This window comes from Falco biarmicus, chromosome 3, assembly GCF_023638135.1.
Source record: "Falco biarmicus isolate bFalBia1 chromosome 3, bFalBia1.pri, whole genome shotgun sequence".
NCBI lineage: Eukaryota > Metazoa > Chordata > Aves > Falconiformes > Falconidae > Falco > Falco biarmicus.
The window spans coordinates 117,202,972-117,230,590 of NC_079290.1; the positions used below are offsets into that span (position 1 = coordinate 117,202,972).

Genomic DNA, 27,619 nt, shown 5'->3' on the forward strand with positions numbered 1-27,619 from the left:
GCCCACCCCAAGGCTCTGCCCACACCCTGGGGCTCCAGCTGCCCACCCCGAGGCTCTGCCCCCCCCGTGGGGCTCCGGCTGCCCACCCCAGGGCACCCGCCTGCCTGTGGCCGGTGAGGAGCATCTCCCAGCTGATGCCAAAGGATTCCTCGAAGATGCCTCACTGCAGCCAGGACGGGAGGTGCGGGGGGGGGGTGCCGGGTTCCCTGGGTGGCCGCGGGAACCAGCTGAGGGGCTGAGCTGGGGGCTGCGGGCTGGAGGGCTCCTGGCTCCTGGCTGCAGTCCCTGGGGGGGATGCTGTGGCTGGTCAGGGTGGGCTTGCACCCCGGGTGCCCATGCATGGGGAGCACCACATCCCACTGGGCACAAGGGTTGACTGCTCCCTGGGATCACAGGGTGCTCTGGGTGCCCAAACGAGGGTCCTGTAAGAGCCCTGGCTGCTGGGACCCCCGCTTGGCTGCTCGGCTGGTGCTCTCAGAAGGGCCTTTTCCTGCAAGCGTGGCCTTGGGCAGAGCACACCGAGCCGCAGTGCTGCTGAGCACCTCAGGAAGGAACCGAGTCCAGCCCGGAGTCCGACTGTCTCCGGCCACACGTACTTTCTCCATGACTGGACTGACAGGAATCCAGAGTGAGTCATGAATTCCCCAAGACCCTCAGGGGACAACGCAAAACCAGTGGCAAAAAGGACATCTCCAGGTCCTTGTGTCCTGCCAGGCAGCTCCCTGGTGGCAGCTGAGGATGCTATGGGGTGCTGTCAGCAGAGCTGGCCCCTTCCCATTCCCGTTGCAGCTTCTGGCCTCCCCCCCTGCAGCCGATAAGGGCTCGTGTGCGGAAGCGAGACTGGCAACAGCCCAAGTCCTTCGAGCCCCCTCCCACCTCCTTCCTGAAACTCCGCTCGGCGTGCCAAGTGTTGCTCTCAGCACTGCGGGGTCACAGCTCACTGCGTCCCTCTGAAGTTGGCATCTCCCCCCTCCCAGCATGTCCTCACCAGCTAGTGCTGCCCCTGCTCCGGGAAGTGCCAGGCTCTCGCATACGTGGGGGGGAGTCAAGGTGGAGGGGGGCAAAGTCCAGCTGGGGCACCTTGGGCCCACGTGGCTGCGGGCGGCAGCGCCAGGGGCTGGCACGCATGCCTGCCCTGCCCTTGCCACTGCTGCCTACGGCTGCTCTGCTGGGGGGGGAACAGTTCCCAGCACCCAGGTCCTACTGCACGGAGTCGTGGGAAGAGCCCGGAGCCTGGTGGACTGTCCCTGGATGCCCCACGCACGGGTTCTACTGAGCTGCACCCATTGCACCATGCCGCCATCCTGGTGGGGTGCAGAGGGAGCACCCCCGGTGATGTGCAACCCCGTGGCAAGGTGAAGACACCGCTGTTGCAGAGATGCATCCTCCAAACCCACCCTGGAAGTCTGCCCGGCCGGCTGGGAGAGCTGGGGCAGCACTGTGATGGCACAGCTCACCCATGCGCGGCTTTCCGGGTGCTGCCGTGTCCTGGCTCCCCCTTCAAAGCAGCCCTGGGACCATATCCAAGCTGGATGTGCTTGGCACTGGGGGCAGCTGAGGTTCCCCAGGAATCACATGCCAGGCAATCGGTGGGGCCGAGGGACTGGAGTCACCCCAAGACCCCCGTCCCAGCAGGCTGGGACAATTCTGGAGGCAGTGGGGCCGGTGCAGCTGGGCAGTGGGGTGCTGGCCCGGCAGAGCCCAGAGCTCCGGGAAGAGCCAGGAGCCGGTTTGCTGGCAAGATGCAGCCAGGAAAGGCAGGGACTGACCTGCGGTGAGCCCTGGCTTCCTCCTCAGCCAGCACCAGGCAGGGCGGCGCGGAAAGGGCCCCCCCCCCCCACCCCCCTGATGTTTGCAGACTGGGGGACGTGTCCCCATGGGGTGCCAGCAAGCAGGGATGGGGTGAAGGCTTTACTGTCCCTTGAGGGGGTTGTGGTCTCTTGGGGAAGGGGGCTCACAGCCTCCCCTCCCCTCGGATGGCCCTGGGACCATCACAGTGTCATCCCCGTTTGGGGACACATCGTGACACTTCTGAAGAAGCAGATGGGACATGACACCCCCCTCCCCCCTGCCAGCCCTGGGCTCTAAAAGCAGGGCACGGGCCCCTCCGCAGTGGCATCAGGCCTGAAGCCCCCAGGCTGGGGAGGGCAATTGAGCCAGAGCTGGGGTCCTGCTCACACTCTGGGGGGCTGCTATGGCTCAAGGGGAGCCTGAGGGGGACACACACAGGGAGGTGGCCGGACGCCCATGTCCCCTGGCCGGACGCCCATGTCCCCTGGCCGGCGGCAGGGCTGGAGTGCCACCTCTCGGGAGAGCCGGGAGAGAGACAGCAGGCAGGCAGGCAGCCTCTACTCCAAATTTTAATGAAACAAATAAGTTAATAATTTAATCAAGTGAGGTAACTAACGCTGGCTGGGCAGGTCTGCGGGGACCAGCCAGCTCCGGGGAGGGTCCTATGGGTTAGTTCTTGTGCGTGGCTGCGGGCAAAGCTGTCGCATGCACCCTCGCCCCACAGCCGGGCACCCACGGCACCCACACACCAACCCACCACCTGCCCACCCACGGCACCCAGCCATCCCCTTGCTGCCCCACGGCCGAGCCGGGGGGGGCAGGCACCCCTGGGGCGAGGAGAGGGGACCAGGGTGGTGCAGGAGCAGCAGGGAGGCTGCAAGCGGCTCCGGCATGGCCCGCGCTGGCCACATGCACTAACGAGGCAAGAAAAACGAGCACGACTGGGGGTACCCGCTGCCAGGAGCAGAGGCACAGGGGGGCTTGGGAAAGGGGGTTGCAAATCCCACGATCCGAAGCCCAGAGAGGGGCTGCACTGGCAGTGAGGGGATCGGTGGGTCCCTGCCAGCCCAGGTCAGATCCCGGGGCTGTGACGATGCAGGTGTCACCGCCAAGCCCCACAGGGCACCGGGACCCCCAGGACCCCCGGCTGTGCGGGAGCAGGAGCCAGCCCCAGCTCAGCAAACTTTGGCACTACCACAGTTGCTTCCAGCCTGGCTCAGCCCAGCGCTGTGGGACTGGAAACCAGTTGCAGGGCTGGGGTTGGGGCAGCGAAGGGGAGTGGGACAGCACAGGAGCTGCCATGGCTCTGCTGCAAGTGGCATGCAATCAGGCATGGCCAACACCACTCCGTCCCCACCGGGCAGTCACCCCCTCAAGCCCGGCCCGTGCTCCCTGGACCAGAGAGGGGATGGGGAGATGGGGAGGGACAAACTGAGCACCACAGGACCCAGCAGGGAAGAAATCCTCTAAGCAAAAGCGGAGCCTGGGACACAAGAGGGATGCTCCTTGGGGACCGCTGTCCCCATTGCCCGTGCCTGCATCCCTCCCTCCTCCACAGCCCCAGCCCAGCCCCTGGGCCACCCTCGTGCAGAGGTTTGTCACCCAGCCCCAAGCTCCCAGAGCACCCAGGTGGGCCCCCATGGGCAGCAGGATCCAGCCCTCGGTGCTGGTAGGGGGGTTTGCTTATTGCCTAAGTCCCCACGGGTTGCTCTTCCCGGGGGTGTTGCATATTAAGACATTATTGCATAAATATATATATATATATTCTATATATATATTGCCCTGGGAGCATGCACGGGCAGGCAGAAGGCTCTGCTGTGCTTCTAGAAGTGCAGGTGCAGCAGCAGCGCTGCGAGCAGGGAAAAAACCCAGGCAGAGGACGGTGAGGGGGGACAGACCCCCCCACTCCCCAGCCTGGGGGGCGCCTGCCGCTGCCCTGACCCAGTGCTGCAGCTGAAACCGCACTGGGTCATGCCCCAATGCCCCTGCTCGGCACTGGCAGCGGAGGGGAGATGGAGCCTTGCATAGCTGGCGGTGGCCCCGGCTCGGCTCCGGGGGACCAGGCAGGACCCCACTGGGGAGCTGGACAGGTCCTGAGGGCTGGGGCTGGGGGTACGACCCAAACCCCAGGGGATGGGGCCAGCCTGGAGCATCCCCACCATGGCTGGGGAGCACGCAAGGCCCCAGGAATTGGGGGGCTTTCACCCCCCCGGAAGGGCAGGAGCATGGTCTGGCCATGCCGCAGTGCCACGGGCTCCCACCCCAGCCCCAGAGCTGGCATTTCGCTGCAGCCGTGCCCCCCGCAAAGGAAGACTTGGTTCAAGTAACACGGTGAAGGACGTGGCTAGACAGGGCTGGGTGATGCCCTGCTGCCCCCCCATCCCAGCATCCCATCCCACCGGCTGCACGCTGGCAGGATCCGTCCCGCTGCCTCCCCACTCAGTCCATGTTGGCGCTGGCCGACCTGGAGATGTTGAGGGTCTGGGCAGAGACCGAGATGTCCTCGTGGTCCACGGGGCTGTGGTAGTCGGAGGTGATGTCGGGCTCACAGGGCGGCACCTGCACGGCAGCCAGGCTGAAGGAGTTTGTGGAGCCCTTGCGGAGGCACTGGGAGTAGAGCCCGAGCAGCAGGTCCAGCTTGTGCTCGATGGACTGCACCTGCAATGGCGGGCAGGGCTGAGCGGGTCCCCCCCCCCCCCCGGACCCGGGGGTCCCCGCTCCCCCATCCCGCAGATGGGACAGTGACACGCTCCCCGAGGGCCGTCCCCTCCTGACCTGCCTCTCCACTTTGACCACACGCCCCATCATGCTGAGCTCGTCCACCAGCTCTGTCTCCAGCGCCGGCTTCTCCCCCTTCTCCCGTATCTTCCTGTCCACAGTCAGGGCCCCCCTGCCCACGATCTGGTCCACGCTGGCAGGGAGGGAAGGGACACAACCTGTCACTCCCAGTGGACCAGACAGCGTGTGAGACCACAAGGGATGGGGACGGGGCTCTGGGAACGTGTCCCACCCATCGTGATGGGCCAGCACCCGTCCCCATAGGCATGGCTAGCAGTGGAAGACCCAGGGTGGCCCAGAGCCCCCCATCACCATCAGGGCAGCTCACCGTGTCTGCAGGCTCTTGATCCTGCCCAGCATGTCCAGGTGGCCAGCTGAGTACTGCTCAATGACATCCTTGACATCGTAGGGTCGCAAGGTCTCCTTGAACTTCCTCTTGGCCACCAGGAACTTCAAGATCCTGCAGGGACACCTGGGCTGGCTGCAGGGCACTGGGAAGACCGGGGTGCCCAGGGGGCTATGCACCCGCAGGGTGAGCAGGGGGCGCGTGCAAAGCACCAGGGTCCGGATCACTGTCCCCATGGGTGGCTGACCCAGGAGCTGTCCCTTCTCCCTGCCTGGCTCGGCCACCACCATGGGCTGGACTGGGGCTCTCCAGACACATCCACTCATCCCCAAGGGCCAAGAGCTGCAGAGGAGCTGGGGATGGCAGGATGTATGCTGGGGGATGCAGGAGGGGATGATCTCACCTGACAGCTCGGATTAGGGTCTTCACCGGTGGCATGATGTCCTCAAAGGTCAGGTCACAGTGGGAACTCTTCTCCTCACCGCTGTCCTCCAGCGGGCAGTCAGCTGTGGGTGCCAAGAGTGGGTAGGTGGCAGAGACTGAGGGCTGTCCCCCCGTGCCCTGCAAAACACCTGCAGCCCCCCAGCATGACCCCCCAGCCAGACCCAGACCCCGCCGACAGGGCTTACCTTCAACCGGGGTCCGTGGCTTGAGCCTCAGGGATGCGCGGAAGCGGGTCCGGTCATTGAAGCTCCAGCTCTTCTGCACCTTGGTGGGGCTGGAGGCCTCGGGGATGTCCTCGGTGCTGGGGGAGCGGTGCAGGGGGGGGCCCAGGTGCTGCCGGCCCCGGCTGCCCTGCCGCTGCGAGCTGCTCAGCCGGATGCGCTCCTTGATGCCCATCTTGTTGCTGTGCGGGAGAGCAGGGTGGGCAGCATCAGAGGCAAGCAGGCTCTGGGGGGGACAGGGCAGGGAGCAGACCCCCAGCGCGGGCACACACTGTGCCCACCGCAGTGGGGATGAGGACGGGGCTGGCTGTGCCGAGCTCACGGAGAGCCACTGGCATGCAACGGGCATGAGCCAGGCCAGCAGCAGGCGGTACCACGAGCCCCTGCAGGAGCAGCTCTGGGGTTACTCCTTTAAACATCTTTCCCCCACCCCCTAAGGGCAGAGAAAAGAGGAGACAGACAGACAAGGAGAGCAGGGAGGCAGGTACGGCGGCGGCAGGGAGGACACAGGGTAGAGCCACCGGCACAGCAACCACTGGCCCCACAGGGAACATGGGGCATCCTGGGGCACTCAGACAGGTCCCTTCATCCTCCTCCTCCTCCTCCAGGCTGCACCACCTAACTCAGGCTCACGGAGCAGCCCCCCTCCTGCCCTAACACAAGCTCTGCTCCTGACACCAGCTGCTCCACTGGGTTGGAGGGGGAAACAACAGGCATCGTTTATGTAGGACCTACACAAACCCACCATTTGGTGCTGCCTGACGTGGGGCCACAGCATCCCCGGGACACGCAAGGAGGCCAAGCAGACGCACAGCACCACAAGCAGAGGAAGCCGAAGCGGCAGAGGACACGGAGCAAACCCCACACCTGATGCACAATAGGGTCCCCGAGCCCCCAGTGCTGGGGGGACCCCCCAGCTTTCCTGGGCCAGGAGTCACAGGGCAAGGCAGGGGCACAGGCAGGGCACCAGGTGAGGGGGGTCCCGGGCAGGCAGGGCTGCCACAAGCCCCTGCAGCAGGCACCAGGACGGGGAGGGCTGCATCCCAGGGGATCAGGCTGCAGGACAGACATAGGATGGGGTTTATCCAGGTGCCTCGGTTTGCCGTTGTTGGATTTGCCAAGCCTAGCACGGCCAGCGGGCTGGGCTCATCCATGCTGCACAGAGGGGGAAACTGAGGCAGGGGACAGCTGGCTCAGCCCAGGCCATGCGGACCCCCTTGCCCTATGGGAGGATCACCCTCCAGCCTTCACCCCCTCTGCCCCACAGGCAGCAGGCAGGGACAGGCAGGCGGCCAGGACGCAGTACCTCCGTCTCCACGTGCCCCACATCCGCAAGAGCCTCCTCTTACCACTAAAGATCGGGCTGGAGGGTCAGGGCAGAGACACAGGAGAAAACGAGAGTTAGCCCATAGCTGGGAGGGAGAGGAGCATCCCGGGCCACCATGTCCCCGACCCCCCGGGCATGCCCACACCCCCGTGCATGGGTGCAGGGTCCCTGCCCGCGGCCGGTGAGCATCTCCCGCTGCACCAGCCCTGGCCACGGTCCCCACTTTCGCTGTGGAGGCAAAAAGCACAAGTAAAGTTGTTTGTGTAGGTCCTGCATAAACACTAACACCTGCCCTGTGGAGGGAAGTCCGGTTTCTCAGCGATGGAGCTCCGGAAAAAGCAATTTGGTGATGGCACAGTGCCCAGCAGCTGTGTGCTCTGCAGACCCCCGGCCCCTGCCCGCTCGCTGCGGCCACTGCCGGGGGCGAACGTTACCTGAGGCGTAAGCACTTGTGGGGTGGTACATCCTCCTCCTTCCAGCTTGGGGGTGAATGGGGGGCACAGAAGGTTTGGGGGTAGGTTGGAAGGATGGAGAGGAGGAGGGTGAGCAGGAGGTAGGTTGGAGGGATGGAGAGGAGGAGGGTGAGCAGGAGAAGGGAGAAGAGAGAGAAGATGAGATGTTATGAGAGCTGATGCTTGTGGAGAAGATGAGGGGAGGCTCAGGCTCCCCATCAGGGTGGGATGGACAGGGGGTTGCAGTCCCTCCCCTGCCAGCTCCTGGCTGTTTACCAGGAAACCAAGCCCAGGCTGGTGCTGCCGCAGGGAGGAGCCCCCCAGGCTCATACTCACCTCGGGGCTGGTGGGGGGAGCAGGTCCCCCTTAGCCTCGCGCCCGCAGCAGGGCAGCCGCAGCCCCACGGCTCGGCACATCCCCTCGCAGCGCCAGACCTCCTGCAGCCCTTTCTCCGGCATCACAGGGGAAACTGAGGCACGATGCCCCGGAGCAGCAGTGCCGTCACTCCCCACCTAACCCTGACGCTGGGGCCCCTGGGCGGCAGACCAGCAGCTGTGTGTGGTGGCATGCTGGCATCTCCAGGATGCTCTTCAGCCAGAGGGACCGGGGACGTGGTGCAGAGCAGCTGCCGCCAGCGGCACAGCAGCCTCGAACCCTCTTGTCTCTTCTCGTTGGCACTTGGGCAGCTCAGCATCTCCACTTCCCACTGCAGGCACGGGAAGCCTGTCTCAGAGTGCAGGAACCGGGTTTTGCTCCTTGCCTGGCTCTCCAGCAGGGCCACACAGCTCCAGCCCCACCGGGCTTGCAGCGCTGCTTTTGCAGGGCCACTTTCAGCCACGCTTGGCTACCCCAGGCAAGGTCCCGGCGCTGTGGCCGCATCAAAAATGGCAGCGAGGTGGAGCTGCATGTTGCAAGAGGCTTCAGGATGGTACCACAGACCAGAATCCGTCCACAGGGACCAGGCGGGCCAGCAGCCAGCAGCAGAGCAGGATCAGTGCCCTGGCACAGTGCTGAGTGGGGAGAGGAGCTGGGGGCTGCCCCACTGGGGTCCAGTCTGGTGGTGACGGGCACCACGGTGGCATCGCAGGTGGACACAGATGAGCAGAGAGAGGACAGAGAGGAGGGAGAATGTGGGGCTGTGGGGCTGCACCCTCCTACCTTTCCCCTGAACAAGCGGCGGGGCTGATGCTTTTCTGGCCAGGGGTGAAGGAGTGATAAGGCGGTGGGGCTCCGTCAGGCAATTTTTTCACCTCTGAATTCCTAAATCCTCCGTTGCGGACTCGGTGTAAATGCTCAAACATTAGGACCAGCTCTCTGAGGTTGGGGTTAAATAAAAACATGGATAAATTAAGCTTTCCAAAGCAAATGAGATGAGCAAACCAAGGCTGAGCAGAGCTGTGTCCTCCTCTGTGCAACCAAAGCAAAACAAGAAGGAAAAACCAGCAGGTTTCTTTCAAAAGACAGCTTAACAGCTCCAGCCAGCGCTGCTGGCAGCGGGTGCTGCTGACACCCGGGAGTGATGGTGCTGGGGGCCGCGGTGCTGGGAAAGGGTCCCACAGAAGCTGGCCACCAGTAGAGGGGTTAGACCGTGCTGGGAAGGATGGGTCAGGCCAGGGACAGGCAGGACAACCACCCTTGCCACGGGGTGGGGACAGGGGGACCTGCCACCATCTGGTCTGAGGGCCTGGGCACAGCTGGAGCAGCCAGGAGGGGAAAGCTCAGACCCAGCAGGGATGGAGCCTGGCCCTATCTCAGCTCCCTGCTGCAGGAGAGATGGCTCCTAGCACAGCAGGAGGGGTCGGCAGAGCCCCCCCCCCCCGCGATGCCCATGCTGGGGGAGCCCAGCACTGCACTCGGTGACACATGAGCAGCCAGATCTCAGCCAGGGACCAGAGGGACCAGCTGTTAAGAGCCCTGTCTTTGAAAAAATAAAGAGTGAAAGAGAACAATGAGTTTGTCACTGCAAAGGAAGACATGGCTGCAGCAGGGGCAGGACACGCAGGCAGAGGCAGGCAGGAGGGCGGGACTGTGGCACACCGCGCCACCGGCAGGAGGACCACATGGCAAACCCTGGTGTGATGGGAACCAACAAGGCATCCAGAAAAGCTTCCGAGAATCTTCGATCCACCTGTAGCGGCAACATCCCAGAGGCCACAGGAGGGGAAAGCGCTGCAGGGATGGGGCATGGGGCTCCCCACTGGACCCCCCCGCCCGGGTCCATCCTGCCACCGTGCTCAGAGCCGGCTCCTGGCCAGCTGCAGTGCCATCGCCCCAGGCACGAGGTCCCTGCAGCTGGTGGCACCATCATCCTCTTCCCTGCGGCGGTGCTGGAGGAAGGCTATGGATGGGGCGAGAGGGGACAGGGTGGTATGGGTGCCCGGTGCTGTGGGCTGGGGTGATGGTGAGGATGGAGGAGGGTGTTGGGCATTTTGGCAGATGCTGTGCTGGCGCTCCAGCGTCCCAGGGCTGAGCAGGGCATCCAGGATGCTCAACCCCACTGAGCCCTCAGCGGCTTCACGTGGACCCCCATGGCAGGGGCTGCCCAGACTGCTCGTCAGCCCAGGGCCCCACAAGGACCCCCCTGGACCCCCACAGCCCTCGCCTGCACCTTGCCTACCTGAAGGCGGGCAGGAGGCTGTCGTAGTAACACCACGTGGCTGTCAGGTACGAACGGCTGATGTCCGTCGAGTACAGGCGCCAGGCAGCCTGCAGGGCAGCGAGAGCCCGGAGACATCAGGATTAGCCCCTGGGGGGTCAGGAGGCAAGACAACCCCCCCCACACGCTGGCCCTCTCCACCCCCCTTGGCCACCATGGGCAGAGTGTGGCCCAAAGGAGCCAGCTGCCAGATGTGGGGTCAGGCGTTTGGGTCCTGCCCGCAGCAGGCAGGGGCAGGCAGGCAGGGGGGACAGCGGAGCATCCCTGGGAAGGGATGGGGCAGGACACGCCAGCCCTGCACTACCTGGATCAGGTTTGCTGCTGGAGTCCGTCTCTTCTCAAAGTGTTTCTGCCGATGCTGCTCTTGCACTTTGAGGGCGAAGCCAGAGCCCAGGATGCCCTGGGGACAGGAGGGGACGGGGTCTGTGAGTGCTGGCCACACTGCCACCACCAGCCAGCAGAGACGAGGACCGCCCCACCACAGGGGTGGATTTGGCCCCTTTGCCCCCATTTCCACAGGGCAGGAGGAGCAGGGAGACCCTCCCAGGTCCTACTCACGGCGGGCAGTGCGAAGAAGGAGATGCCGAGCAGGGCGAAGCCAGCCGCCAGCATCCGTCCCAGCCATGTCTGCGGTGTCTTGTCCCCGTAGCCGATGGTGGTGAGGGTGACCTGCCCAGGGGCAGAGCAGGGAGAGGCCTGGAGGGAGCTCCCCCCCCGTGGCCCCATCTCACCCTCCTCGTCCCCTCCCGGGGCTGGGGGGCCACGGTGGCCAAGCTTACCGTGCCCCACCATAGGGAGTCGGCGTAGGTGGCGAACTGGGCATTGGCATCCTTCTCAGCCAGGTAGACAAGGAAGGAGGCGAAGATGAGCACCAGGAAGCCAATGTACCAGGCCGTGATGAGCTCCTGATGGGGCACGGGGGGTGAGAGGGGCTTTGGGGAGCAGGGGGAGGGCGTGGGGGGCCAAGCCAGGACCCCGCATCCTCACCTTGCTGTGGGCATAGACAACAGAGCCCAGCAGCTTCCAGGTGCCGCCGCGACGGTCCATGCGCACCATGCGCAGGATCTGCAGGAAGCGCATGCTGCGCAGTGCCGAGGTGGCGAAGATGTTGCCCTGGGTGCCGGCAGCGATGACAGCCACCGAAGCGATGAAGACGATGAAATCTAGGGGACAGCGAGGGTGAGGGGTATGGGCTTTTCTTTAAGATCTGCGGCATGGGTGACACGGCAAGTCCCCAATCTCCGTGCTCCCCGCAACCGCCCCCTCCCATACCTATAACGCAGAAGGGTTTCCTGGCAAAGCGGAAGCGTCCCCTCCAGCCCCGGTAGCGGCAGCAGCAGCCGGCCGCCCAGACGCGGATGATGTACTCCATGCCGAACACCACGATCATGACAAACTCCTGCCGGGGGGGAGAGAAGGGGCAGGAGGGTGAGGTGGGGAGGACAGGGGCAGGACAGCGCGGGGGACTCAGCTGGGTGGACGGCTTTGGGGTGGGGGTGCGACATGACATTCTGGTGCTGATGATGGTGCAAGGGGGAGCATGGTGTCCCCCCAGGGCCACCGCCCCAACACAGCCCTGGCTGAAGTCAGCCATCCTGGGGGAATCAGGGCAGCGAGACAGGAGCCACAGTCGTCGAGCCTGTCTGAGCAGCCCGGCTCTCCTACCTGTGCCAAGCTCACACCGAGCTGGGTCCTTTTCCTCCGCCGTCAGCATTGTCCTCCTACCTCTCGCACAAACAAGCCCCCGTTCCGCTTACTTGCGGGAAAGTCACAAGGACCTTCCCAAATTAGTCTCCATCACTCAGAAGAACTCCAGCATCAGCTGTTTCTGACAGTTTGGGGGAAAGTTGCCTTTTTTAGCCCCTCCTGCCCTGCCTTTTCCAGTGGCTGCGGTGACGGGCCACCCCGTGCTACGAGGACACCTGCAGCTGCGGGGCCACCCTGAAGCTTCTCCCCAAGGTGCTGGAGAGGCTGCCATCGTTAACACCGACCATCGATAGTGACATCTGGGCTGGGGAAGGGGTCAGAAGGGTTTTTCCCATTATCTTGTCCGAGTTTCTTAAGGTGTAATGTGGGAGGGGGAGTCCCAGTAACAGCCCTGCTCGCCGCTTACCAGGATGAAGAGGCACTCGTTGGCCAGTTTCTGGTGCTCCTGGATGGTGGAGAAGACCGACAGCACCAGGCAGCTGAAGACGAGGAGGAATCTGGAACAAGAGTGTGCTGGCATGGGCACTGGGGCTAGCTGTGGGGGGAGCCCAGCCTGCAGTGGGGGTAGCCGGGGGGGAGCCCAGCCTGCAGTGCTGTCTCCCACTCGCAGCCTGACCCCCGCCTGCTGTGGCTGAGCCGCTGGGGACACACTTTGCCCCTAGATGGTGGCATGGAGCAGCGTGGGAGCGCAGGAGCTGCTGCCCGTGGGTGTGGGGGCAGGGCTGTCCCCAAAGCCTGCCTGCCCCGAGGCTGCCCATGGCACTGGGATGCCCAGCGCTGGTAGCACCTCCCTGGGCCGGGGCACCGAGCCCACGTGGGACCCCTCCGTTCCCTGCACATCCCTCTGGGCTTTCTGCCCAGCCTCAGGCAGGGCCCGGGGTCACATATTGCCCCCCAAGCCCCGTGCCCAGAGGGCACATCACTCCCACTGGTCCCCTCAGTGATGGGGACCAGCCCCGCGTGGCACCCATGTGCCAGCCCAGGCTGGTGGCACAGCACGTTCCCGGGCTGCCCACAGGCACTGAGGAGGAGGACCAGGCTCCAGCGGCCACGGGGCTCAGTGCCAGGCTCTGCTGCAGCCCTGCAGCCTCTGCCCGGGTAAAACAACTGCTAATTAAAGGCAGGGAGCGAGACAGAGGGTCCCATACTGCAGCAGGGTGCTGCTCCTGCTGCAGAAAGGGGACCAGAACTTCTCCTGAGTGTCCCCAGCATCACCGCCACCGTGGGGACCTGCTGGGGACACAGGGGCCACCTGGGAACAGCCGACCCGGGGGAGAGTTAACAGGGAGATGCTCTGGGGCTACTTGTCCCCAGAGATGGATTAAAACACGAGGGGCTTTGGCCCATTTAAAATAAGGAGGGGGGGAAAAAAATAGAAGCTGAAGCAAATGAAACTCCAAAAATACATTTTTTCCCCTGATCCAGCGATTCTAAAAATGGAAAGCGGAGGGCTTGTGCCACTGGCCCACGTGATGGTGTGCAAAGGGCCACTGCTCCGCCAGAGCCAGCTCTGTACCAGCACAGGGGGTCCGGGCACCCACAGCCCCACGGGCACTGCGGCCCCACCGCGCCGCGGGGAGGCACCACGGGGGCAGCCAGGCTGAGGCCAGCAGTGTGAGCGAGGTGGCCCAGGCACCCTGTCCCTGAGCTGGTGGGCACCCATCTGGCTCCCCCAGCACCATCCCCCCATGGGGAGCAATGCCTGAGGGACCTGTCAGTGATGCTCCAGAGAGCCGGGGGGGCTCAGCTTGGGAGATGCTGCCTGATACCTGCTTGGAAGGACTTTCCCGTCTCTTCTTGTGGCTGATGCAGAACTGTACAGCCGAACCGACTGTTCAGGCTGGCCGAGGAGTGAAACCAGAGCTGACCCGCAGGGAGGCACTCGGTGATGCAGGGCAGAGGGGATGATGCTCTGTGCCCTCTGCAGAACCACCCGGCACAGACCCTGAGTGCTGGGGGTGGGGGGAGCTGAGGGTCCCCACAAGGCTGAGCATGGCCCAGGGCCACACGAACCCACCCACCGAACGCACCCACCAAACCCACAGTTTGTGCTGTGTAGGGCTGGGGGCTCTGCAGCCCTGATCATGGCATGGGGGGACTGCCAAGTCCCACAGTGGGGCAAGGCAGATAGCACCCAGCCTAAAGGGTACAGGTAGGTCCCCTTCCCCAAAACTGCTGGGAGGGGAAACTGGACATGGGACTGATGACAGAGAAACCCCAGGGAACGGGAGAAGGGCTGGATCCAGTGCAGGGAGAAGGGAGAACCAGAGCCACACACCACATGCCAGCTACAAGAATGAAGGGGCCGGGGGTGTTGCAGCCTCGCCACAGCCGTGCCCTCGCTGCGGAGGATGATGCTCCTCTCCCAGGCACTCCCCATCTTCGAGGCAGAAGGCTGGAGCCAGTTCCTTCTCCCTCTGAATTATTAATCAAGCCCCTTTCCTCCAACACAGCAGTTCTGCCATTAACTCCTCCAGCACAGCTGGCAGCACAGCCGGGCACAGCGGTACCCCCATCCTGCCCGTACCAGTACGGAGCAGGCACCGAGCAGGTCGCCGGCCCCCTGGCCACAGCCTTGGTCTGAGGAGCAAAACAAGACCTGGTGGAGCAGCCCAGGGCAGAGCCCTTCTGCTTCGTGCATCATCGGCAATAAAGATTATACAATCAGGATTTAGCAGGCAATTACACGGGCAGTGAAGCACAAAGCAGAGGAGAAGGCAGAAACCTCCCAGCCTGCTAAGATTTGTGCCTCTCGCTCCGTCCAAGGAGCAGGGAGGGGGATCTGTGGTGCCTGGGCACACACTGTTCCCGTGGGGACACGCTGTGGGTGGCCCTGCCTCGAGCAGCAACAAGTCTCGGTGCCTCTGCACCCAGCCGGAGCCCCACTCGTCACCCGTCCCCACAGCAGCACCGCCAGCAACGTCGCTGGTCAGTAAAGCTGTGCCACTGGGGCGGCGATGGAAACCTGCACCCTTGGGGTGGGTACGCCTCCCGCCAGGAATCCCACAGGATTCGGTGAAGGATATGGGCATGCGAGGCCCCATAGGGCTGGCTGGGAGAGAAACTTTCTGGGAACACATCACCTGCTAGGAATTAACTTGTAAAGCCTTGGGCAAATGCCCCGTCCCGCTGCCGGCAGTGCCTAAGCGGCTTAGGGAAAGGGTCAGATGCCTGAAGGCAGCTCAACCAGCCAGGATCCAGCCATCCCCCCCCCCCCCCCCCCCCCCCAGTCCTCCCTCTGGGGCACAAATACTGCTCTCAGCAGCTCTGCCCCGCACCAAGGGCTCAGCCACCCTCCATCACACACTGCCTGGTGCTGGCAGTGCCAGGCTCCCCACCGGCGCACTCCCCCCAAAATCACTGTGCTTCCCACCCACCAAGTGGGGCCAATAAAAAAAAAAGGGGGGGGGGGGGGGAGTGCTGTCAGGGAAAATGGGGATTGGGCGGAGATGGTGGGGCAGGAGCCTTGCTGCCCCCCCGCTCCCCTGCACCAGGGTCCTGCAGGATGGAGGGAGCAGATGCTGTTGTTGCTGAGCTGGTGCATCAGCTCTCCCCAAGAAACTTGCCATCGCCAGCCCCCACCAGCTGGCAGCCCCCTCCCCGAGGGGCTGCCACCGTGGCCCACACACCTCGCTGCCTACACACATCCCTGCGCCAGAGGGGACGTGCCACTGGCAGCCTGGGCACAGGGACGGGACCCCTCTGGCTGCTCTCACCCCTCCAGAAGCAAAGCCTGCCCGCAGGAACACGCCTCCCCCAAATGATAATTAAAACCCGGCGGGGGGTCCGGCTCGGAGAAGGCAAATCTCCTCACATTAATCTTCATTAGAGCGGACTTTGCCATATGCTCCTGCCCGCACCGGCAGCACGGTGCCGGTGGAGGAACAGGTGAGCCGGGAAAGCTGCTGAGCTTGGAGAAAGTGGGGCCAGGTCAGTGAGGAGTGGTGCTGGGCAAGGGGGCACCAGACAGCACCCAGTGCCCACCTGAACACCTCTGGGCAAACGGGCTGCACCCCGGTATAGCCCAGGCAAAGCCGCGGCATCCCGGAGCAGACGGGACAGTGATGCTCAGAGCCCGCGCGGTGGGGTGGCTGCGTCCCCCAGCCCCAGCAAGCAGCCGGTGTCCAGGGTCCAAAGTGGGGGTGACGCTGGGCACCCCCGTGCCCTGGCAGGGCTAGCCCCTCACTCGCTTTGCTCCCCCCCTGCAAGGAAGCCCCAGGCTGGGGGCGCAGCCTTGCGCTGCCAGTCCGGCAATAACTCAGCGGAAGGAAAATAGCACACGCTGTACGATAAACAGCTGAGCCAGGGGACGAGCGAGCAAACAGCCTCTGCCGAGTGGCACGGCTGCCTTCCCCTGCCAAGGCTGGCCCCAGCATGGCGCTGGGCAGCGCTGGGTGCCCAGCCAGGCTGTACCCCCAAGCTGTGCCACCGTGGGAAATGGCTGTTTGGACCAAAACTGCCCAAGCCCAGCTCTGGTGGGGATGGGGACAGGGATGGGGACAGTGCTTCGCTCTCCAGCAGCGAGGTTCAGCTCCTCGAGCGCTGTCTGCAGCTGTATAAACAGCATGTCTTATAAATCCCCTGTCCCTCGCCCCAGCAACCCTTTAGGAGAGGTGGAGCAGGCAGCCTGTCTGCTCCGGGGGATATAAATAACCAGGGTGTAGTGGGCCTGTTTGCGTCCGTAACCATGGCAGGGTCCATCCCGCGCTGTGCTTCTGCCCGCAGCGCAAAAGAGCAGAGAAGCAGAAAAGCACCCAGCGTTTCCCCACGGTCAGGGAAACCAGATCTGGAGCCAGGAGCCAGCCAAGCCCCACCGGCACCGCAGACCCCAGCATGCGCTCAGAGCCCGGCCACGACCTGGTTGTCAGCACCAGGAGAGGAAAGGTGCTGCTGTGAGAGCCCTCCTCGCCCTCAGACCCGGGGGTCCTGGGGGGATGAAGGCAGGACAGGGTGTTCCCGGCACCTTGGCACAGGCTAAAAGCAGGGCTGGGATGAGGAGCCTGCCTGCAGGCTGCACACCTCCTCGGTGGCACCCATGGCACGGACCCAGCAGCACCCACTGCAGCAGCTCCAGATGACGTGCCGCAGCGCACAGGAGCCGATGGCCCCAACAGCTTTGTGCTTCGGTGAGCAGGAGCCAAAACCTGCAGCCAGCATCACCCATCACCCTTGTGCTGCACGTGCCCACACCCCCGTGCCACCCACTGCCCCCCAGCACCCTGGCCCCGCAGTCCCCATGGGGAGCACGGTCACAAGGCTCCTGCGGAGGCTGCCAAGACGCTCACACGGAGCTGCCGAGATAGTTTTGCTCTTGAATCATCTGGCAAAGAGCTGGCTTAAGGGAGTGGGAAAAGAAAACCAGTGTGTTTTCAGATGGACCCGATGGGCCTTGCACCCCAGGAGAGGGATCAGGGCTGTCCCCACCCTCCAGCACTTGGGGACTCCCCGGGGGACCAGGGATCTTTGGGGCACAGGGACACAAGTGGCCTCAAGAAGCTGAGGCAGGCTGAGACCCCAAATGCGTTGCACGGGGGGCAGAAGCACCCACAGGCAGAGGGGACAGGTCTGGGTGCTCACTCGGCCCCACTCCAGCCCTCGCCCCCAGGATTGCTGCTTGGAGGGAACAAATAACCGAAATCTCTCCAGGGTGACCGAGCATCACCCCTGCACCCCCCAGCAGTGGGGCTTCCCCCCATCCTCACCATCAGGGCTGGCCAGTCTCAGGCACTCAAACTGGCACCTCCTGCTCTGGGCTGGGGTGGGGGTCCAATGGGACCAGCAAGAGAGGAGAGGAGGATAAAAAAAAAAAAAAAAAAAAAAAAAAAAAAAAGAAAAATCAATGTACAGTTTCATGTTGCGCCAAAGTTGCTTAATTTTATGCCCCGGTGACACCACATCAGACTGGGGAAACTGCTGTGCCGGCTTCTCTTCCCACTGGCATTTCCCCCAAATGCAGCTCCCGTTTCAAGCCTGGGCAAGGTGAGGGGGGCAGCCCCGTGAGCAGAGCCCCCCTGCTCGAAGGGCACGGCTCCAGCGGGCACAGGCTCCCCGGCCCTTTTTATCCTGGCCATGTAGATAGGAAGCCACCCCAGCCCCTGTGGGAGATGCCAGCGACAGCAAATTAAGACTCCGGAGCTTAATAGAAGAGGTTTTTCCCAAGCAAGGGTAATGCAGGGGATGAAGCAATTTCCCTGCAAACCCTCCGGGGCTCCAGCCCATCGAATGGCCCCGGTGGGATGGCCAGGGCTTGGGCTGGAGCTGCTGCAGGCGCTGACCCCAGCACGGCGGGGAAAGCGCTTTCCCGCTTGCCAAGTGGTGATGGAGGGATGCGGGGAGATCGGGGAGCACAGGAGAGCCACCTGCGCCACAGCAGGGCCGGGATGCAGCAGGGGTCCTGAGCCATCCTGCCCACCACCTGAACAGGACCTGAGCACAGAGGAGTGCCGGGAGAGCCCAGCTGTCAGCAGCCTGGTCCCTGGCCAGCAGCTGGCCGGTGCATGGGGGGGGACCCGCCAACTACTGCCCTGTGCCCATCACCCCCCCAGCATCCCGCTGCCCCGAGCCAGCAGGGATTTCCCACGGCCCTGCGGCGCCTGGCCAGAGCCAGGGAGAGCCCGTCCCTGGCATCGCTCACCCAGTGCCAGGGCTGCTGCGGGGCACTGCCGGGAGCTGCCACCCCTCTGCCCCCACAACGGACACGGGGACCCAACGCACGGCAAGGGATGGGCACCCCCCCGAGCCCTGCACTCCCCTCTCCGCCTCACCCCAGGCAGGTGGAGGGTGATACTTTCACAAGGCAAATAAAACCTCAGCAGCACCTAACGGGGTGCTGCCAACGGCAGCAGGCAGGGGAGGCAGCTGGCTGGCCCGGCACGGGGACTGCTGGTTCAGGGAGGGGGTTGTAGGATGCTACCGGTGCTGTCAGCTCAGTCTTCCCTAATTTGCTCCAGGTCAGACTGTTCCTTATTAAAGCGTTCCTCTAGGAAATGGAAAAGAGCTGAGCTGAGCTTCTGGCGCACCCAGGAGCTCCATAACCACTGACACGAGGTCCCGGAGCCCGGCTTCCATGGAGGCAGCAGCACCGAGAGCCACTGGCCATGTGCGACGGGGGGGCTGGCAGATGGGGAGAGGGTGCCAGCGAGCCCGGCTGCAGGGACAAGCCGCAAAGAAGCCGGGAACAGCTGGAACTGGGAGCCTGGCCGGTGGAGCTCCAGGCTGCAGGAGACCCCTCAGGTGACAGGGAACGTGGCCACAGGGCCAGGCTGGCAGCGATGCCCACACCAAGGGCAGAAGCCCACAGCAGCTCTGCCCAGAGCGCGGCTATCACCGACAGCTGCACACGACAAAAAGCAGGAGCTGGGTATGAGAGCAGCCTTCCCATTTGCTTAAGGGGAGATGGGAAAATGAAATATTTATTTTGCCTTCTGGTTCTAAAGCCTTTAAGTTAACGCTCTGGTCACACTCCCAGTTTTGCTCTGTAAGCTCCAGGGCTAGAAATTCTCATTTCAAGAGGGCAAGGCAGAGCTTTGCAAGCCCGGCGAGCCAGCTGAGCCCAAGCGCGTGCCTCCACGGCCCAGCCACGGTCAGCGCGGGGTTGGAGAGGACGGGGACGGCCAGCCACCACCGCACAGCTCAGCCCCAGCTTTACACCCACACAGGCACCCACCCTCACACCGTCCCCCTCCTGCAAACGGGAGCTGGAGCACGGGATCCTGCAGGGACACCCAGCACGGGGGGCTCGAGGGATCTTGGCAGAGCCCAGCGGCAGCCCCGAGCCCCCCCAGCCCATCGGGCAGGGCTGCAGGCAGATGCCTGGCACGGCTCAGGGTCAGTGGTGCAGCCACCAAAGCATCCTGCAAGGTGGAACAGCACCAGCCCAGCCCAGAGCAGGCGTGGGGGGCAGGATGCTATTTGGGATAAATTTGCCGACAGAAAGAGATTGAACTTGTCCAATAAACGGTATCAGTTCAGCCCAGCTACATGCTCCCCGACACCGACTGCTCAGGGGAGGGAAGCGCCTCGCTTCTCAGCGGGTATTTCCATTTTAGCAGTTTTCAGCCCTGTCTCGGAGCCAGGGCTGCTCAGGGGGAGGCAGCACGCAGCCGTGACTCAGTCCTGTGACCAGCACTGCCCCAACCTTGGGTCATGGGCTCCATATCCCCCCTGCCTCCATCTCCCCCCCAAACAGGGGTAACACCTTCCTCCTCTTTTTTTTTAAAACCCCCTCAGGTATTGAGGCACATGAATCATCCCCAAGAACTTCACTACCCCAGCACTGCAACAGCTTAGCAGCTCCCATCTGCTGCAGGAGAGCAAAATAAAACCCACCAAACGCAACTTGGAAGAAGCCAGAAATTCGCAATATTTACAGGAAAGTCCGCACAGAACAGCCATCCACACCTTGCACCCACTGCAGCATCTCCCCACAGGATGCAGGGGGTCCCTGGCAGGACTGCCTGCCTTGTAGCACACCTCAGCCGTCAAACTAAGCCAGCAAGCGAACATTAAACGCTTAATTAAGATGATTTGCTCCTGCTATCGACTGCTGTGCATCTTGCCCACGCAGGGCAAAGCCCAGGTCCTGAGAGCTGGGGAGGGAACTGGGGCTCGGTGGGCTCCGCAAGGGGAGCTGCTTGGTCCGATGCGGTTGTTTCTGGGGCAAAACATGCGCAGGTCTGGAAGAAGAATTGGTGGAGGACACTCGGGCGCACGCGTCTCAGCCGTTGGACGAGTAGGGGCATCTCTCTTCCAGCGCCTGGCTAGTGCCTATGCAAAAAAGCCTGATCCCCCTCCCCTAGCAGGAGGTTTTGGCTGCCATCACCAATTCCTTGCAGGAAAAGCTCTTTCGAGGGCAGTATTTGCAGCGTAGGTATTATTGCCGAAGCACACTGCGGAGGTGTCGCAGGCGTTACAAATGGGCCTCGGGCTCCTCTCCCAGCTCCCCCGGGAGCTCAGGTGCCCTCTTATCCAGTGACAAATTCATCCTGCCACCTCAATGTGCTAACTTAGGCAAGACCCACTTTCCTGCCTCTTAACGAGCTCTAGCTCACACACCCCACTAACAACTCAGCACCGCATTACCGCTCCCGAGTGCGGAGAGAGAGGCAGGTTTTTGGCTCACGCTCTCGGTGAGGGTCTGTGCCCAGCACGGTGGGGCACGGTGCACACGCCTGGCACACACGGGGCGGAAAAAAGAACCTCCTCCCCCATGGCTGCAGCCGGCCAGGGAGCGGTGGTGTCCCAGCTGTCCCAGCCGCACAGCTGGAGCAGAGTGGGGGTCCTGGGTTGGGGTACCCAGAACAACCCCCCAGCACGGAGCCTCCCTCCCTCCCTGCAGCTCAGCCTCCAGCTGAGCCCGCACGTCTTGGAGAAGCTTCCGCTTTGCAGAAGCCATGGGATGCCCAGGTCTGGCGAGGAGAGCCGGAGCAGCACCGCGCTGCCTAGAGAACCGCAGTGAGCCAGGGCAGGGAGCAGACATGCACCTGGGAGCATCCCCAGCTCCATCGCTGGAGAGGGATGTGGTAGAGCTGGGCATCGACAGCAGCCGTGACCCAGGAACGGGCACAGCTCCCAGGGTACAGCTGCCGGCTTGCACAAGAACACCCACTCCCCACTTTCTTTCCCCCATCCCATCCAGGTGTGGCTCCGGGGGTGCTGGGCTGGCACTCCTGCTGCGTCCCACCACTGCTACATGTACAGCACAGGATAGGGTCCCCGTCACCCCTGCAGGGCTCCCCACAGGCTCTCAGAGACCCCCGCTGCACCCCAGGCCCACACAGTGAGGGGCTGTGCCATGTCCTGTGCCAGGCTCCTTGCCGGTGCCCTGGGCAAGGGCTCACTGGCCCTGGGCCACCCCGGGACCCTGTCCCATCCCCCGGGGACACGCTCAGCCTCCTCGCACCGCAGCCTGGCGCGAATCCGCCACCGGACTCAGCCCCCGACGCTCGCCAGCCCCCCGCCACTCGCCAGATGGGAGCTCCCTGCTTGCCAGCCGCCCGGGGTCACTTGCTAGCCCCGGGCTCCGCCGCTCGCCAGCCCCCCGGGGCTCCCCACTCGCCGGCCACTGGTCCCGCCGGTCGCCAGCCCCCCGGGGCCGGTCGCCAGCCCCGGGCTCCGCCGCTCGCCCCCGCAACGCGCTGCTCCTATCGCACCGGCCCCGCTGCCGGGACCGGCCCCGCCGCAACCGCCCCCCGCCAACCCCTCAGGGAGAAACTTCCCCGGTGGAGCCCGGGCTCGCCCCGAGGGGGGCTGCCCCGCGGGTCCCCGCTGCTCCCCGCGCCCTCCCCCCGCTCCGGCGGGCACCGGTAGCGCCCGGCCCCCGCCCGTCCCCCCGGGCCCCCCGGAGCAGCCGCCCCCCGCGACCCCGGTACCCACATGAAGACGTGGTAGACGAAGGCCCACCCGCGGGGCCGCTCCAGCACGTTGTAGAGGCAGTTCTGCAGGCGGCGGCGGCAGCAGCGCGGCGGCCCGGCGGGGCGGGCGGCGGCCCCGGGACGCGGCCCCGCCAGCAGCCCCCGGCGACGGGGCGGGGGGGTCCCGCCGGGCGGCTCCGCGCCCTCGGTGCGCACCGCCGTCAGCGCCGCCGCCATGGCCCGGCGCCCCCCTCAGCGCTCCGCCGCCCGCCGCATGGCCCCGCCGCCGCGGGACCCCCGGGCCCGCTCCCCGCTGCCACCTGCCTTTAGCTGCCCGCCGCCGCCGCCGGGCCCTCCCCCGCCGCCGCCCCGCCGGGGCCGGCCCGCCCCGCCGTACCTGGCCCCCGCCCCCGGGGCTCCGCCGGGGTGGGAGCCGGGCACGCACACGCGCCCGTAGCAGCCCCCGGGGGGTGGAGGGGCAGGAGTGCCGGCTGCCCCGCCGTCAGCCCCCGGCCCGGCTTGGGGGGTCTTCCCCACCAGGTCCCTGGGGACCGGGAGCTCCCGCGCACACAGCAGCGGGCAGAGAGTGCCCGGACCATGGGCTGTGCAGCATCCCACAGGCGAGCAGCCCGGGTCACGGGGTGTGCAGCATCCCACAGGTGAGCATCCTGGACCACGGGGTGTGGAGCATCCTGCAAGCGAGCATCCCAAACCACGGGTACAGAGCATCCCACGAGCAAGCATCTCAAACCATGGGGTACAGAGCATCCTGCCAGTGAGCATCCCAAACCACAGACAGGGCATCCCGCCAGTGAGCATCCCAAACCACAGACAGGGCATCCCGCCAGCAAGCATCCCAAACCACAGAGTATGGAGCATCCCACGAGTGAGCATCTCAAACCATGGGGTACAGAGCATCCCACCAGTGAGCATCCGGAACCATAGACAGGGCATCCCGCCAGCAAGCATCCCAAACCATAGACAGGGCATCCCACAAGTGAGCATCCCGAACCACAGAGTACGGAGCATCCCGCGAACGAGCACCCCAAACCACAGACGGAGCATCCCATGAGTGAGCATCCTGAACCGCGGGGTATGGAGCATCCTGGGCACAAGCCTCCCAGACCTCACAGGATCGAGCATCTCTGGAGCTGCCCCCGGCCACCAGGCTCGCAGCATCCCAGGCACGAGCTTCCCAAGGCAGCCAGCACCAAGCCTGCCAGGCTGCCTGGCAGCGAGCACCGCAGGGCAGGGCATCCCCCCTTCCCCTCCCTTGCTCTAGGTCTAGGAACTGCTGGAGGCACCGAGGTGTAGAGGAACACCAAATACCTACAGAGAGGCTTCACGTTGCTTGGGAAGGACATATCCTCATCCTCCCCATCCCAGGCCAGGAGCCTGTTCCCCCTGGTGTCCCTGCAGCAGCCAGAGCTCACCCCACCCGCACCTATCCATCCTTTGCAGACTCAGCTTCGAGCCAGGCTCCAAGTGTTTCCCAACCAACACCCACAGCCATTTGCTCTTCCACCTTATTGCCCTGGGCTCCCACTAACAGATGGGGAAACTGAGGCACGCTGCTGGGCATCCCCTTTCCAAGCAAGCCAGGGGCAGCGGTTCCCCGTCCCAGCTGTATCCACGTGGTCTCCACAGCTTTGCAGAAGCTGGGTCCCCCCACCCCACACAGGTGCCCAGGGCCTGTGTTCACGGAGAGGAGAGCAAGTTAAAGGCTTTGGCCAGTGAATTATTTAACATGGTGGTTGGAGATCCTGGCACCGGCGCGGGCCCTCGTGAGCACTGCGGTATTTGGTAGGTCTCAGGAAACACACTCAATAAATAGACGATCGTAGTTACTGGGGCACGGGGGAAATGGTGCTGGTAAAACCCACCCCAGGAACCAGCCTGCAAACCCCCGCTCCGAGGATGCCTCTCCCTCCCACCCCCACGCAGACCTCATGGCAGCGAGATGGGGCCGAGAGCCGTGTCCGTGGAGGCTGAAATCCTCTAAACCCAAACCAAATTCTCCCCAGTGAATCCGCGGTGTCTCCTCCACGCTCCCCTCCAGCTCTCACCCCTTTGGGTCCCTTTGACCGCACTCCCCAGGGGGATGCAGCCCCTGGAGCATGGCCCCAGCTGTGCACAGGGTCCCCCCCGCACATCTCGCCCCCCCGACAGATGCTTCCTGCAGCCGAGGCGCTGCGGCCTCGACCTTCATCTGGCTGCCCTTTGGTTCGGCGTATTCCCCTCGGTTGCATGGTTTAGGTTTCACCTGGCGATTGATTAAAGCCTCCGAGCTGCGGAGGGGGCAGGGTTAAGGTGACCTGGAAAGGACTTTGCCCAAGGTGGGCGCTGGCTGGAGAGGAGCTGGGGGAGGTGGGCAGTTGTCTTATTCCTGCTGCTGCTTCGCAGCTGGATGGGCAACATCCAGCCTGATGTCCTGGGTTTGCCAAGGAAGCATCGGCTGAGCTGTTTGTAAGTGAAGAACTGCTGATTTTTTTAAAACAAAGACGTCACTCCTCTAAATTGTTTGCTGGAATCAGCGAGCTGCTAATAAATTAGGGGAGAAGGTGTGCTCCCCCCCCCCCCCCACCCCACCCCCCACCCAGTTGCTCTCACTTTCTGGCCTCCTGCAGTTTTGCTGGTGCAGGTTGGACCCCCAGCAGCCCCCCGGTATCATGTAAGATTTTGCAAGGCTGCAGGCACAGACCAGTGATGCTGGTTGCTCCAGGCTGGGCTGAATGCCCAGGGGTGGCTTAACTGGGACAGGGAGCTGGCACCGAGCTGGCGTTGTGGGTCACCACATGTTGGGAAGGGGCAGGTCCCATCACCTGCCCCCCTCCCCCCAGACACTGGGAACCTCTATCGATCCTGGAGTTGGGAGGTTTTGGGATGGAGCCAGGGAGTCTGAATCAACACGGTACCGACCCACCCGTCAGAACCAGCGGAGGTTTATGGGAAGTCGTGCCCGGTTCTGCTGGCTTTGCCCCCCACCTGCCTGGCCATGGGGGTCCCGCAGAGCCGCTCGTGTCCTCCAGCCCTGATTTTTTTTTATCCTTTAAAGATATTCCTTTAAAGAGGATTTCCAAGGCTGGGTGATGGTGAGGCCTGTGTGCTTGGAGCCGGCTGCCCTCCTGGGATTGCAGCTCAAGTTCCTGGCACGGATGGGAGGCTGGGATTTGCATCTACAGGATTTCCAGTAAGTTTTGCAGCCCTGGTATGCAGCCCAGGGCTGGGGGCTGAGGAGAGGGGCAGGCAGGACCGGGGGGAGCCAACACTCCTCCCCGGGCACCAGGACCGGAGCAAAATCCCAGCCTGGCTGCCTGGATGGGGGGATGCTGGGGAGTCCTGGGCAGAACTAAGGGTGGCATTGGTCAGGGAAGATGCAACCAGCCCCCTCTGTGCGAGGGAGCCTGGGTGGCCAGGACAGGCAAAGCTAGGGGCCGGTGGCCTCAGTGGACCCAGGGCTGGCATTACCCCAGTAGCAGGGCAAGCACTGGGGACAGCCAGCAGCGCCGGCAGCGGAGCAGGGAGCGGGCAGCATCGCGGGGAACAGTTTCCTTGGCTCAGAAAGCAGGTAGCCCAAGCTTTGTTGCAGCAGGTCCGTGGCTGCCAAGGGGTGGTGAGGGCCAGCAACATAATTCGTGCTTGGCACCTTCTGTGTGGGAGCAGAGGCCAGACATTTCCATTTGCAGCCGGTGGGCGACCTTAGAGTTGAGAAAGCGTCGGGGCCATTTCCTTGGCTCAGAAAGCAGGTAGCCCAAGCTTTGTTGCAGCAGGTCCGTGGCTGCCAAAGGCTGGTGAGGGCCAGCAGCAGAACTCCTGGCGCCTTCTGCATAGGAGCAGAGGCTGGACGTTTGCATTTGCAACCACTGGCATCTGTCAGAGCTCAGAAAGTGCTGGAGCCATTTCCTCGGCTTGGCAAGCAGGTAGCCCAAGCCCTGTTGAGGTCGATCTGTGGTGGCCAAGGGCTGGTGAGGGCCAGCAGCAAAAGTCCTGCCTGGTTCTTTCCCTGCGGGAGCAGAGGTCAAACACTTGCATTTGCTGCTGAGGGCCTGAGAGAGCCGGGAACACACGGGAGAGTGCTGCGGAGCACCTGCTTCTGCTGGAGGGTTGGCCTTGGCCCAGGGCAATTAGCATCTGGCGTCGCTGCTCACAAACAAGTGGCTGGTACACCCCGTCCTGGCTTCGGAGGGCTGGCTCCCTCCCTCCTGCTGCGATGGGGAACCCTCCGGGCCAGGGTCTGGGGGGCTGTTCAGCCCCAAAGCCAGGGCAAGCCCCCTGCCCGGGTCCCAGCGCTGCTGCGTGGCTGTGTCGGCGCTGGCCTGCCCGAAGCCTGAGCTCGGAGCTGGGGCGCATCCCAGAGCAGCCCCCCGGGAGGAACAGGAGTGCTTCCACCTCGCTCTGCCGTGACGCTGCTTGTTGCAGGGAGTGCGACGGGGCAGGGACTCGGCTCCTTTTCCCAGCTCCAAAGGTGAGGAATAAAGAACAGACGAAGACTTCAAGAGAGCTTTGCACCCCTGGGCTCTCCAGCGCTGGCTCGGCAGCCTCAGGGCGGTTGGCAGCCACATCCCTCCAGCAGTGTGGGGTCCCTGTGAAGATGGAGAGTCCCGCAGGGGCGGCAGCTTTTCCCTGAGGAAACACGGTTTGCTGGGGCTGGCTGCGGGCAGCGGACACAGAGCCCACGCGAGGAGAGGCTGCTTCACCTGAGCCCCTTTCCCTACGTGCCCAGTGGCTCCCACACCCGGTGACCCTCAGGGCTCCTGGTCCCCACGACAGCAGCGTGACCTTCAGTGCAGCCAGTTTTTCCTTGCAGGAGGGGGGCTGGATGCAGCAGCCCCCCGGGAAGGGCAGCTGTCAGCAGCAAAACCCGCAGTGACTGAGCATCAGCAGCCACCGCTCGCCCAAACGGGAGGAGAAACGGGATCTCCAACCGCTCCTTGGGAGGAAAGCGCTGCTTCGCCATCACCCCTCATCCCCCGGGTCCCCAAAGGTGCGATGGGCTCTATCACCTTCGTACATCGTACAAAGCCTGGGGGCACTCGCTGAGCTGCCCAGAGGGTCCGGTGCCCCCCCCCAGTGGGTGCCATGGCTCACCCAGCCTCTCGGGGAATGTGGCACCGCTCGGTTTGTCCTCACGCTCCCTTGGAAGATCAAATGAAGGTGCGTGTCTTTATCCGGAGGATTTGGCTCTCATTAACACCCCAGGTTTATCGCACCTGTGACCAACAAACTTCAGCTCTTCAAAACAGCCTTCCTGTTCGCGGCAGCTAGGGTGCTCCTCTGGCACCGCAGGCAGCGTCTTATCTCCATTATTAGTTAAATATTAACACAATCAGCTTCAGTATTAATGTCTGTTACGTTCCCACACTCCTGGATGAGATCAGGCTTTGGGCGACCATCAAGACAACAGCGAGCGTGGCGAAACCAGCTTCCCCTTCGACAGAGGCTTTTGCTGGAAACTCCTTTCAGGAGCAGCATCCCACGTGTTCCTCCTATTTTCTGTCTTTTAAGCAATTTATTCCCATTCAAATTTAAACTATTTCAAACAAAC

At 63.7% G+C, this 27,619-nt stretch overlaps 1 protein-coding gene across 3 annotated transcripts; it reads right to left on the bottom strand.

The window, feature by feature from the left end:
• Nucleotides 1-2,347: 2,347 nt before the first annotated feature.
• KCNQ4 (potassium voltage-gated channel subfamily Q member 4) lies at nucleotides 2,348-22,399 on the bottom strand. Of its 3 annotated transcripts, XM_056332097.1 has the most exons (15): nucleotides 22,097-22,399; nucleotides 12,129-12,219; nucleotides 11,288-11,414; nucleotides 11,003-11,178; nucleotides 10,795-10,920; nucleotides 10,574-10,684; nucleotides 10,320-10,415; nucleotides 9,977-10,065; nucleotides 8,518-8,673; nucleotides 7,342-7,386; nucleotides 5,545-5,762; nucleotides 5,319-5,421; nucleotides 4,898-5,029; nucleotides 4,567-4,702; nucleotides 2,348-4,449 (listed from the first exon to the last, which is right to left on the bottom strand). In XM_056332097.1, exons 1-15 carry the CDS (start codon nucleotides 22,309-22,311, stop codon nucleotides 4,231-4,233), a joined length of 2,040 nt encoding a protein of 679 aa, XP_056188072.1. In that variant the 5' UTR covers nucleotides 22,312-22,399; the 3' UTR covers nucleotides 2,348-4,230. The 3 variants fall into 3 exon arrangements, with proteins under 3 accessions (XP_056188072.1, XP_056188071.1, XP_056188070.1); XM_056332096.1 differs by lacking the exon at nucleotides 8,518-8,673; XM_056332095.1 differs by lacking the exon at nucleotides 7,342-7,386.
• Nucleotides 22,400-27,619: the final 5,220 nt, after the last annotated feature.

Excerpts from the sequence above, each read along its gene's own strand:
- KCNQ4 (XM_056332097.1), bottom strand. The coding sequence starts at position 22,311 with ATGGCGGCGGCGCTGACGGCGGTGCGCACCGAGGGCGCGGAGCCGCCC. Across the intron at positions 12,220-22,096 it reads TTCGTCTACCACGTCTTCAT|ATTCCTCCTCGTCTTCAGCT; the intron begins GTGGGTACCGGG and ends CTCTTGTTCCAG. Across the intron at positions 10,416-10,573 it reads CCTTCTTCGCACTGCCCGCC|GGCATCCTGGGCTCTGGCTT; the intron begins GTGAGTAGGACC and ends TCCTGTCCCCAG.